Here is a 12304-nt window from a genome sequence, read left to right as displayed (position 1 = left end):
GGCCCAACTTGCCCATGCCAACATCACTAGTCCCACCTGCCTACGTTTGGCCCATATCCCTCTAAATTGCGTACAGTTTTGGTCTCCAAATCTGAGGAAGGACATTATTGCCATAGAGGGAGTGCAGAGAAGGTTCACCAGACTGATTCCTGGGATGTCAGGACTGTCTTATGAAGAAAGACTGGATAGACTTGGTTTATACTCTCTAGAATTTAGGAGATTGAGAGGGGATCTTATAGAAACTTACAAAATTCTTAAGGGGTTGGACAGGCTAGATGCAGGAAGATTGCTCCCGATGTTGGGGAAGTCCAGGACAAGGGGTCACAGCTTAAGGATAAGGGGGAAATCCTTTAAAACCGAGATGAGAAGAACTTTTTTCACACAGAGAGTGGTGAATCTCTGGAACTCCCTGCCACAGAGGGTAGTCGAGGCCAGTTCATTGGCTATATTTAAGAGGGAGTTAGATGTGGCCCTTGTGGCTAAGGGGATCAGAGGGTATGGAGAGAAGGCAGGTACGGGATACTGAGTTGGATGATCAGCCATGATCATATTGAATGGCGGTGCAGGCTCGAAGGGCCGAATGGCCTACTCCTGCACCTAATTTCTATGTTTCTATGTTTCTAAACCTTTCCAATACAAATTCCTGTCCAAATGTCTTTGAAATGTTGTTATCGTACCTGTTTCAACGAGTCTGAAGAAGGGTCCCGACCCTTGTCACCTACCCATTTTCTCGAGATAAGTTACCTGACCCGCTTAGTTACTCCAGTACTTTGTGTCTTTTCTTTAACATCCCAGTTCGGGTGGCAGCAGCAGCAGATCTGCTGTCTCACAGCCACGCATACTGTTTGCACGTTCTCCCTGTGACCGCGTGGGTTTTCTCCGGGTGCTCCAGTTTCCTCCCACGCTCCACAAAGAAGTACAGGTTTGTAGGTTAATTTTGGTAAAAATTGAAAATGATCCCTACTGTGTGGGATAGTGCTAGTGCACAGGGCTCGCTGGTCGGCGTGGAGTCAGTGGGCCAAAGAGCCTGTTTGCCGCGCTGTATCTCTAAACTAAACTAAATCCCAGTAACCTGGGTTTCCATGCACGTGAAACTGGTGCGTCAAAGCCCTCAAATTTCTGCTCATTCTGAAAGGTCTTTTGTAAAATAACCTTCCACAGACTAAGTACAGCTATATGTGATTTCAAACAAATTAGCATTTACTGCACAGATGCCATGACAGTGGGAGGCAGCAGAGTAATGCTGAACCAGTAGGAGGCACGCTTATAAACTTTGGATTAAAGCTAATCAAGAAAAATTAAAGGTTTATTTTCCCTCCAGCTAACTTGCTGTCATATAGATGGGCATGTGTGCGTTCTATTTTAATTGGGTTTTAGACTACTGTTTTTCATCCTGAGCTCCGAAGGGATTTGTTTCTGTGCTTTGATGCAAGAAGATGCGACAAATGACTTTTTAGTTTAGTTTAGAGATACAGCACGGAAACAGGCCCTTCAGCCCGCTGAGTCTGCAACGACTAGCCATCCCCGTACACTAGCACTATCCACACTAGGGACAATTTACCATTTGTTTTTACCGAAGCCAAACTAACCTACAAAACTGTACATCTTTGGAGAGTGGGAGGAATCCAGTGCACCCGGAGAAAACCCACAGGGAGAACGTACAAACTCTGTACAGACAAGCACCCGTAGTCAGGATCAAACCCGGGTCTCTGGCGATGTAAGGCCAACTCGACTGCTGCGCCACCGCGCCGCCCTTGTTGGTGTGTGTTAGACTGTGTTAGTGTTTTATACATTTAAAATGGTTGCAGATTTTCAATGGCGAACACAGCAATTGCAGTGGTACTTTTCTTCCTTAGTTGTATGGAGCTTTGTGGGCTATGTAATTTTACCAGAGTTTCGTAACGTTTAAAAGAAAATAATCTGCTAATGCTTGTAGATTGGCACAGTGGCGTAACCGGTAGAGACACTGCCTCACAGAGCCAGTGATCCGGGTTCGATCCCTGACCTCTGGCGCTGTCTGTACGGAGTTTGTATGTTCTCTCCGTGACTGCATGGGTTGTTCTCCGGGTGCTCCGGTTTCCTCCCACATCCTAAAGGGCCTGTCCCACTTTCACGACCTAATTCACGACCTCTGCCGAGTTTGCCCTTGACTCATATTCACAGCATGGTCGTCACAAGGCCGTAGGAGGTCGTAGGTAGGTCATAGCAGGCAGTGATGCTAGTCGTAGGTACTTGTGACATCAAGCAGGTCGGGGCGTTTTTTCTAGCATGATGAAAAATGTCCATGAGTAAAAAAGGTCGTGAATTAGGTCGTGAAAGTGGGACAGGCCCTTAAAGACATGCAGGTTTGTAGGTTAATTGGCCTCTGTAAAGAAAAATGGGTCACTTAAGCTCTGGAATTCAACTCTTGAGTTCATGTTGGAACGAAGAGGGGTGATGAGCATATGGAGCTAATGTAAGGGTTAAACAGACTATGTGAGCTAAAATGCAGTTGGCAGCTAAATTAGCAGCACTGCATCTCCAACTCTGCGTCGGAAAACAAGTAGACGTGCTTGAAGAATGCTTGGGCGAATTCAAAGGGACCAGTAGATCAAAAGGATTTCTTTATTAGTACGCTGTCAGGGGTTAATGGGGAGAAGGCAAGACAATGGGGTTAGGAGGGAGAGATAGATCAGCCATGATTGAATGATGTAGACGATGGGCCGAATGGCCTAATTCTACTATCACATGATCCTATGAGGACACCTGCAAGGTCACTGAGATCAGCTTTGCTTTCCCAGAGACATCCGAGACTAGCTCGGTGTCTGATAGGGCACATAACTCACGCCGTTATGGTACCAAGGAGGATTGTTAGTTTGACACATAATCACCTGTTGTTCTTAGAGATAACAATTATATAAAAACATGCTTCCACCATGAGAGCATGAGCTTCATCTTCGGGGATAGAGAAGAGCTTCACCAAGAAGACAGAGAGAGAGAGAGAGAGAGAGAGAGAGAGAGAGAGGAGATGAGCTTGGACTGTGGTGTGTGTCAGTGTCGGTGCCAGCCAGTGCAGAGAGGAGACTCGAATACGCAGAGGGGCCTGAGATCTGTTATCTTGTATTGTTTCTTTATCGATAGATGATAGTTTTTCTGTGTTTTACTTGCGTTTGTTTGGATAAATTGTTATTTGTGCTCTTCACCATGTGCTTCCTCCATCCATTGATCCAAATCCTTGAATCCTGCATATATTTCATTACACCTCATGAGCTTAATGAAACCCAAATTGGACTCTAAAACAATTTAAGATAGACACAAAATGCTGGAGTAACTCAGCGGGTCAGGCAACATCCCTGGAGAAAAGGAATAGGCAATGTTTCGTGTTGAGACCCTTCTTCAGACTGAGTCAGGGGAGAGGGAACCGAGAAGCTCAATCTGAAGAAGGGTCTCGACCCAAAACGTCGCCGATTCCTTCTCTACAGAGATGCTGCCTGACCCACTGAGTTACTCCAGCATTTTGTGCCTATCTTTAGTGTAAACAAGCATCTGCAGTTCCTTCCTACACGTATTGATCAGTAAGTACTGGTTAATAGTAGAAATGAGGAACTGCAGATGCTGGAATCCTGCACAGGATACAAAACGCTGCAGTAACTCAGTGGATCAAGCAGCACCTTTGAAGCTAGAGCACGGAGTTTTCAAGTTTTAATTCGGAACCCTTCTTCAGGATGTAGATACTGCCTGACCCGCTGAGTTACTCCAGCACTTTCTGTCCCGCTGTTTAATAGCGCCGTTTACGACACCTTACATCAGTTAGCTCATGATTAAGACTCGACAGATTTAATGGTACTTACTTGGAATGGATTTAACCTCGGCAATTTTAAGCAGCCAACATAATCAAAGGCTTGTCCCACACTCAGTCATTCCTTTTTCTCCCCGCTCCCGTCTGGCAGTAGATACAGAAGCTTGAAAGCGTGCACAACCAGACTCAGGAACAGCTTCTTCCCCTGTGTTATCAGGCTTCTGAACAGTCCTTCCATAAGCTAGGGTGCTGTCCGATTCACCTCCACCCCATTGCGGACATCATTTTGTCTGTGGAACTGGTGCGCTACAATGCTGAGAACTATATTCTGCACTCTGTATCTTCCCCTTTGCTCTACCTGTTGTACTTGAGTTTGACTTGATTGTATTTAGATTAGATTTAGATTAGATTAGATCCTTTATTTGTCCTTTGTCGGTCTGAACGAAATGTCGTTGCCTGCAGCCATACATATAATAATAAACAACAAAACACACAATTAACACAAATTAACATCCACCACAGTGAGTTCACAAGGTTACTGTCTCTTCCCTCCTCATTCTCCCTCTGCGCTGAGGCGATATGTTGTTACCCCACCGGTAGTCAGTCCTGCGGTTCAACCGAGCTCCGCGAACGGGCCGGTTCATGCCCGGTGTGGTCGAAGCTGCCGCCCTCCCGTCCAGCGGACGCAGTTGTTGCCGCGGGAGCTCCGGAAAACAGGCACCAGCCTGTGACCTGCGAGCTCCCGACGATGTCGTCCACTGGCCCGCGGCCGAGCCCCGGATTCATGTCGCCGCCGCCGGAACGCCGCCTCTGCCATCGGAGCACCGTCACAGCCCCGTGCCGGGCCGCCCTCACCGGAGCACCATCACAGCCCCGCGCCGGGCCGCCCTCACCGGAGCACCGTCACAGCCCCGCGCCGGGCCGCCCTCACCGGAGCACCATCACAGCCCCGCGCCGGGCCGCCCTCACCGGAGCACCGTCACAGCCCCGCGCCGGGCCCCCCTCACCGGACCACCATCACAGCCCCACGCCGGGCCGCCCTCACCGGAGCACCATCACAGCCCCGCGCCGGGCCGCCCTCACCGGAGCACCGTCACAGCCCCGCGCCGGGCCGCCCTCACCGGAGCACCGTCACAGCCCCGCGCCGGGCCGCCCTCACCGGAGCACCGTCACAGCCCCGCGCCGGGCCGCCCTCACCGGAGCACCATCACAGCCCCACGCCGGGCCGCCCTCACCGGAGCACCATCACAGCCCCGCGCCGGCCGCCCTCACCGGAGCACCGTCACAGCCCCGCGCCGGGCCGCCCTCACCGGAGCACCATCACAGCCCCACGCCGGGCCGCCCTCACCGGAGCACCATCACAGCCCCGCGCCGGGCCGCCCTCACCGGAGCACCGTCTCAGCCCCGCGCCGGGCCGCCCTCACCGGAGCGCCGTCTCAGCCCCGAGCCGGTGTATGGTATATATCTGATCTGTTTGGATAGCATGCAGAAACAAAGTTTTTCACTGTAACCCAGTACGCATAACAATAATAAACTTAAACCTAAACATTGCCAGCATTTTTATCGTTTACATGAAGTTATCCTCCCAGAAGATAATAAAGTTGTAAAGTTAGTTCCTACGAACAGACATTGAATTATGTAAAAATAGAGTAGTAACATGGAACTGCAGGTGCTGTTTTTTTTTTTTTAAAGACACAAAGTGCTGGAGTAACTCAGCGGGTCAGACAGCATCTCAGGAGAATGTGGATGGGTAACGTCATCTATCCATGTTACTCCAGACAACTTCAAACAAATTATGAACTATAACACCCTTTGCACTTTATCTGTTTACTGATGTGCGTATATATATATATATATATATATATATATATATATATATATATATTCTATGGTATATGGACACACTGATCTGATCTGTATTTATATATCCTGTTGTGCTACAGCAATGCAAGAATTTCATTGTCCTGTCTGGGACACATGACAATAAACTCTCGTGACTTGACTTGACCTGACTATCTCTAAACTAAACTAAATAGGCCACAATTATAATTTGGATGTCTGAGACGATTGATTGTCTGGGACATTTGATGGCATTATCGGATATCTCTATTCCAATAGAAAACTCTTCTCAGTAAAATATTTCTCTCATTCTTTCTTTCCATTCAGAAATTGCCACCAAAACGCCCCGAGCCACACAGTAGTTTATTCAACATGAAGGAGAGCCAAGCATTTGAGGAGGAAGAGGAAGAGGACGAGGATGTGGCGGAGGAAGCAGCTTCAAAGAAGAACAAGTCTGGCGGCAGGTCTCAAGAACAAGAGTTGGAACACAAATCAGACCCGTCTCATTTCAGCGATACATCAAAAGGTCCCAGCCAGAGTGATGGTGAGTTTAAAGGCAATTTCTTGCAGAGATTAGAGAATGTGGATTGCCAGTGGAGATCTTGCCTGATGGCCTTACGACCCTGGCTGTGTGACCTTGTGGCAGTATGACAATGTTTGTCATTGTTTTGTGTAGGAAGGAACTGCAGATGCTGGTTTAAGCCGAAGATAGACACGAAAAGCTGGAGTAACTCAGCAGGACAGGCAGCATCTCTGGAGAAAAGGAATAGGCGACGTTTTGGGTCGAGACCCTTCTTCAGACTGAGAGTCAGGGGAAAGGGAAACGAGAGATATAGACGGTGATGTAGAGAGATGTAGAACAAATGAATGAAAGTTATGCAAAAAAGTAGCGACGATAGGCAAACAAGTCATTGGTAGCTGTGTGTTTTTTCTTTATCTTTTGTCATTGTTCTGCTTTTAGAAGAGGGAATTATTATAACGAAGATGAGAGATGGTGCTTCTGCATCTCTCCTCTGGATCTTTGTCGCATGCAAAACATGGCAAAAAAAACGTGCCTGCCTTCTCCCCATCCCCCTTGATCCCGCTAGCCCTAGAACTCTATCTAACTCTCTTTTAAATTCATCCAGTGAATTGGCCTCCACTGCCCTCTGTGGCAGAGAATTCCACAAGTTCACAACTCTCTGAGTGAAAAGGTTTTTTTCTCATCTCAGTTTTAAATGGCATCCCCTTTATTCTTAGACTGTGGCCCCTAGTTTTGGACTTCCCCCAACATTGGGAACATTTTCCTGCATCTAGCTTGTCCAGTCCTTTTATAATGTTATACGTTTCTATAAGATACCCTCTCATCTTTCTAAATTCCAGTGAATTCCTTCTACACATAATCTGACGCCCTTACTAATCAAGTTTATCAATCTCCACTTTAAAAATACCCAATGGCTTGGACTCCACAACTGTCTGTGGCAATGCATTCCACAGATTCACCACCCTCTGGCTAAAGACATTCCTCCTCATCTCCATTCTGAGGGAACATTATATTATTCTAAGGCTGTGCCCTCTGATCCAAGTCTCTCCCATTTTGATGCATCTAGAAGTTTGTAAGAGTCTGTGGAGACGTGCCAAATTTCCTCTATCTTCAAAGGATGTAGAGGCGTTGGTGTGCCTTCTTGGCTGCTACTTCAATGTGGTTAGATCCTTCTTCAGACTGAGAGTCAGGGAAGAGGGAGATACAGAGATAAGGAAGTGTAAGGTGTGAAAACAGGGCAAAGGGAATGAAATCAATGAAAATTGTAAAATGCATCATTGTTAGTTGGGAGAAGGTAACAACGAAGCAAACATAAAATGTAGTCGGAGACAGTCAGACTGGTCAGAGAACTGGGAAGGGGGAGGGATGGAGAGAGAGAGAAAGCAAGTGTTACTTGAAGTTAGAGAAGTAATTGTTCATACTGCTGGGGTGTAAGCTGCCAGAGCGAAATATGAGGTGCCGTTCCTCCAATTTGCACTGAGCCTCACTCTGACAATGGAGGAGGCCCAGGACAGAGAGGTCAGTGTGGGAATGGGAAGGGCAGTTAAAGGGTCCAGCAACTGGGAGATCAGGTAGGATTAGGCAAACTGAGCGGAGGTGTTCAGTGAAACGATTGCCGAGCCTGCGCTTGGTCTCGCCGATATATAGGAGTCCACACCTGGAACAGCGGATACAGTAGATGAGGTTGGAGGAGGTGCAAGTAAACCTCTGCCTCACCTTAAAATACTGTTGGTGTCCTTGGACGGAGTCGAGGGGGGAGGTAATAATAATAATAATGGATGGGATTTATATAGCGCCTTTCTAATACTCAAGGCGCTTTACATCGCATTATTCATTCACTCCTCAGTCACACTCGGTGGTGGTAAGCTACTTCTGTAGCCACAGCTGCCCTGGGGCAGCCTGACGGAAGCGTGGCTGCCAATCTGCGCCTACGGCCCCTCCGACCACCACCAATCACTCACACACATTCACACACATTCACACACAGGCAAAGGTGGGTGAAGTGTCTTGCCCAAGGACACAACGACAGTATGCACTCCAAGCGGGATTCGAACCGGCTACCTTCCGGTTGCCAGCCGAACACTTAGCCCATTGTGCCATCAGTCGTAAAGGGTCAGGTGTCAGGCAAAGGGTCCTGCGGTTGCAGGGGAAAGTACTTGGGAAGAGGGTGGTTTGGGTTAGGAAGGGACGTGTTGATCAGGGAGTGACGTCAGTCTGAAACATCACCCATTCCTTCTATCCAGAAAAGCTGCCTGTCCCGCTGAGTTATTCCAGCATTTTGTGTCCATCTTCGGTTTAAACCAGCATCTGCAGTTCCTTCCTACACACTTCAATGTGGTTGGTCCATATCTGATCATTAGTGATATTTATGGCAAGGAACTTGAATCTCTCGACCATTTAAGCCATGTAACTGCAGGCCGATGAGCCTTGCATCAGCAATAGGTACATTTTTAGAGAAAATCCTAAGGGATATTATTTATTTAATTTGGAAAGGTAAGGACTGATTCAGGACAGTCAGCGTAGCTTTGTGTGTGTGAGTGTGTGTGTGAATGTTTGTGAGTGTGTGTGTGAGTGTGTGTATGCGTGAGAGTGTATAAATATGTGTGTTTGCGTGTGTGTGAGAGATGTGTGTGAGAGTGTGTGTGTAAGTGTGTGTGTCTGTTCGTGTGTGAATGTTTGTGCTTGTATGTTTGTGTGAGTGTGTTCTCTATGTGGGTGTGAGTTTGTGTATGTGAGTGTATAAATGTGTGTGTTGGTGTGTGTTTGAGAGAGTGTATAAATGTGTGAGTGTGTGTGAATGAGTGGGCATGTGTGTGTGTGTGTGAGTGTGTCTGTGTTGAGTGTGTGTGTGTGTGTATGTGAGTGTGGGTGTGTGTGAGAGTGTGTGTGTGTGTGTGTGAGTATGAGTTTGTGATTGTGTGTGTGGGTGGGTGAGTGCGTGTGTGCATGTGTGTGTGCACGTGTGTGTGAGTGTGTGTGGGCATGTGCGTGTGTGTGAATGAGTGTTTGTGTGTGTGTATCTCCACCTCATTTATTTGATGGAGTTTTGTGGGGAGGAGACAAAGGAGATAGGAGGCAGGGCGTTAGAAGTTGAGTGTCCAGTGAGGCACTTAATAAGGTCCCGCATGATCGACTGGTTGAGAAGATTAAGATCCTTATTCCTCAGCTAATTTTGAAGGCTTCCAGTCATTTTGGTGCACATTGGGTAATTCCCTCTGTTAATCACAAATGGTGATGACAGAGTAGTAATGCATTATGTACCGATCCTTTCATTCATCGCACTGTGCCGGAGAAATAATGGTTGGCATGACGTTATTAACCACCACTGAATAGACAGGAGACAACCTAGTCAGTAGATGCTGGAATCTGGAGCAAAGAAACGAGCTGCTGGATGACATCATATAACCATATAACTATATAACCATATAACAATTACAGCACGGAAACAGGCCATCTCGACCCTTCTAGTCCGTGCCGAACACGTATTCTCCCCTAGTCCCATATACCTGCGCTCAGACCATAACCCTCCATTCCTTTCCCGTCCATATAACTATCCAATTTATTTTTAAATGATAAAAACGAACCTGCCTCCACCACCTTCACTGGAAGCTCATTCCACGCAGCCACCACTCTCTGAGTAAAGAAGTTCCCCCTCATGTTACCCCTAAACTTCTGTCCCTTAATTCTCAAGTCATGTCCCCTTGTTTGAATCTTCCCTACTCTCAGTGGGAAAAGCTTATCCACGTCAACTCTGTCTATTCCTCTCATCATTTTAAAGACCTCTATCAAGTCCCCCCTTAACCTTCTGCGCTCCAAAGAATAAAGCCCTAACTTGTTCAACCTTTCTCTGTAACTTAGTTGCTGAAACCCAGGCAACATTCTAGTAAATCTCCTCTGTACTCTCTCTATTTTGTTGACATCCTTCCTATAATTAGGCGACCAAAATTGTACCCCATACTCCAGAATTGGCCTCACCAATGCCTTGTACAATTTTAACATTACATCCCAACTTCTATACTCAATGCTCTGATTTATAAAGGCCAGCACACCAAAAGCTTTCTTTACCACCCTATCTACATGAGATTCCACTTTCAGGGAACTGTGCACAGTTATTCCCAGATCCCTCTGTTCACCTGCATTCTTCAATGCCCTACCATTTACCATGTACGTCCTATTTTGATTTGTCCTGCCAAGATGTAGCACCTCACACTTATCAGCATTAAACTCCATCTGCCATCTTTCAGTCCACTCTTCCAACTGGCATAAATCTCTCTGTAGACTTTGAAAATCTACTTCATTATCCACAACCCCACCTATCTTAGTATCATCTGCATACTACTAATCCAATTTACCACACCATCATCCAGATCATTGATGTACATGACAAACAACAGTGGACCCAACACAGATCCCTGTGGCACCCCACTAGTCACTGGCCTCCAACCTGACAAACAACCATCCACCATTACTCTCTGGCATCTCCCATTCAGCCACTGTTGAATCCATCTTGCTACTCCACCATTAATACCCAACCATTGAACCTTCTTAACCAACCTTCCATGAGGAACCTTGTCAAAGGCCTTACTGAAGTCCATATATACAACATCCACTGCTTTACCCTCATCAATTTCCCGAGTAACCTCTTCAAAAAATTCAAGAAGATTAGTCAAACATGACCTTCCAGGCACAAATCCATGTTGACTGTTCCTAATCAGACCCTGTTTATCCAGATGCTTATATATATTATCTCTAAGTATCCTTTCCATTAATTTGCCCACCACTGACGTCAAACTAACAGGTCTATAATTGCTAGGTTTACTCTTAGACCCCTTTTTAAACAATGGAACAACATGCGCAGTACGCCAATCCTCCGGCACTATTCCCGTTTCTAATGACATTTGAAATATTTCTGTCATAGCCCCTGCTATTTCTACACTAACTTCCCTCAATGTCCTAGGGAATATCCTGTCCGGACCTGGAGACTTATCCACTTTTATATTTCTCAAAAGTGTCAGTACTTCCTCTTCTTTGAATCTCATAGTTTCCATAGCTACTCTACTTGTTTCCCTTACCTCACATAATTCAATATCCTTCTCCTTGGTGAATACCGAAGAAAAGAAATTGTTCAATATCTCCCCCATCTCTTTTGGCTCTGCAGATAGCTGTCCACTCTGACTCTCTAATGGACCAATTTTATCCCTCGTAATCCTTTTGCTATTAATATAGCTGTAGAAACCCTTTGGGTTTACTTTCACCTTACTTGCCAAAGCAACCTCATATCTTCTTTTAGCTTTTCTAATTTCTTTCTTAAGATTCTTTTTACATTCTTTATACTCCTCAAGCATCTCATTTGCCTATAATTATTGTAGATCTCCCTCTTTTTCCGAACCGTGTCCAATTTCCCTTAAAAACCATGGCTCTTTCCGATTTTTACTATGTCCTTTCAACCGAACAGGGACATAAAGATTCTGTACTCTTAAAATTTCACCTTTAAATGTACTCCATTTCTCTTCCACATCTTTCCCATAAAACAAAATGTCCCAATTTACTCCTTTTAAATCCTTTCGCATCTCCTCAAAGTTATCCTTTCTCCAATCAAAAATCTCAACCCTAGGTCCAGTTCTGACCCTCTCCATAATTATATTGAAACTAATGGTATTGTGATCACTGGTCCCGAACTGTTCCCCAACGCATACATCAATGGGTCAGACGATGTCTGGGGAGGGACATGGACAGGCAAAGTTTTGGGTCGAGACTCAGATTGCACAAAATGACTTGCTTTACTGTGTAACGACCAAAAAATGCTGGAAATGTCAGTTGAGGCAGTGTCTGTGGAGAGGGAAGCAGTTATCTTTTCAGCTTGATTGGATTAAATTAGATTGGATTTGTTTATTCCCAGACACACCAGGGCGCAATGAAATTCCTTGTTCACACAAAGCTCACAGAGTGAACTGTATACTTACAGTAATGATAAACACACCATGGAACTACACAGCAGGGAAACAGGCCCTTCTGTCCACCTTGTCCGTACCGACCAAGTTTACACACTGGGCTAGTTCCATTTGCCTGCATTTTTTGTGCATCGCCCTCTGAACTTTTCCTGTCCAGGGCTGCACGGTGGATCAGCGGTAGAGTTGCTGCCTTTCAGCGCTTGCCGCGCCAGA

The 12304-nt window shown here is 46.3% G+C and overlaps 1 protein-coding gene across 2 annotated transcripts in view; it reads left to right on the top strand.

Moving 5' to 3' along the window:
• Positions 1 to 12304, top strand: part of LOC116972961 (solute carrier family 4 member 1 adaptor protein) — a 222838-nt gene that overhangs the window by 151736 nt on the left and 58798 nt on the right. For both annotated transcript variants that reach the window (XM_033020562.1, XM_033020561.1), the window contains one exon: positions 5945 to 6161. In XM_033020562.1, coding sequence (XP_032876453.1) covers positions 5945 to 6161 — 217 coding nt within the window. The remainder of the gene's footprint in view (positions 1 to 5944; positions 6162 to 12304) is intronic.

The sequence above is a fragment of the Amblyraja radiata genome, chromosome 5, assembly GCF_010909765.2.
Source record: "Amblyraja radiata isolate CabotCenter1 chromosome 5, sAmbRad1.1.pri, whole genome shotgun sequence".
NCBI classification, from domain to species: Eukaryota; Metazoa; Chordata; class Chondrichthyes; order Rajiformes; family Rajidae; genus Amblyraja; species Amblyraja radiata.
This window is presented reverse-complemented; position numbering and strand designations above follow the sequence as displayed.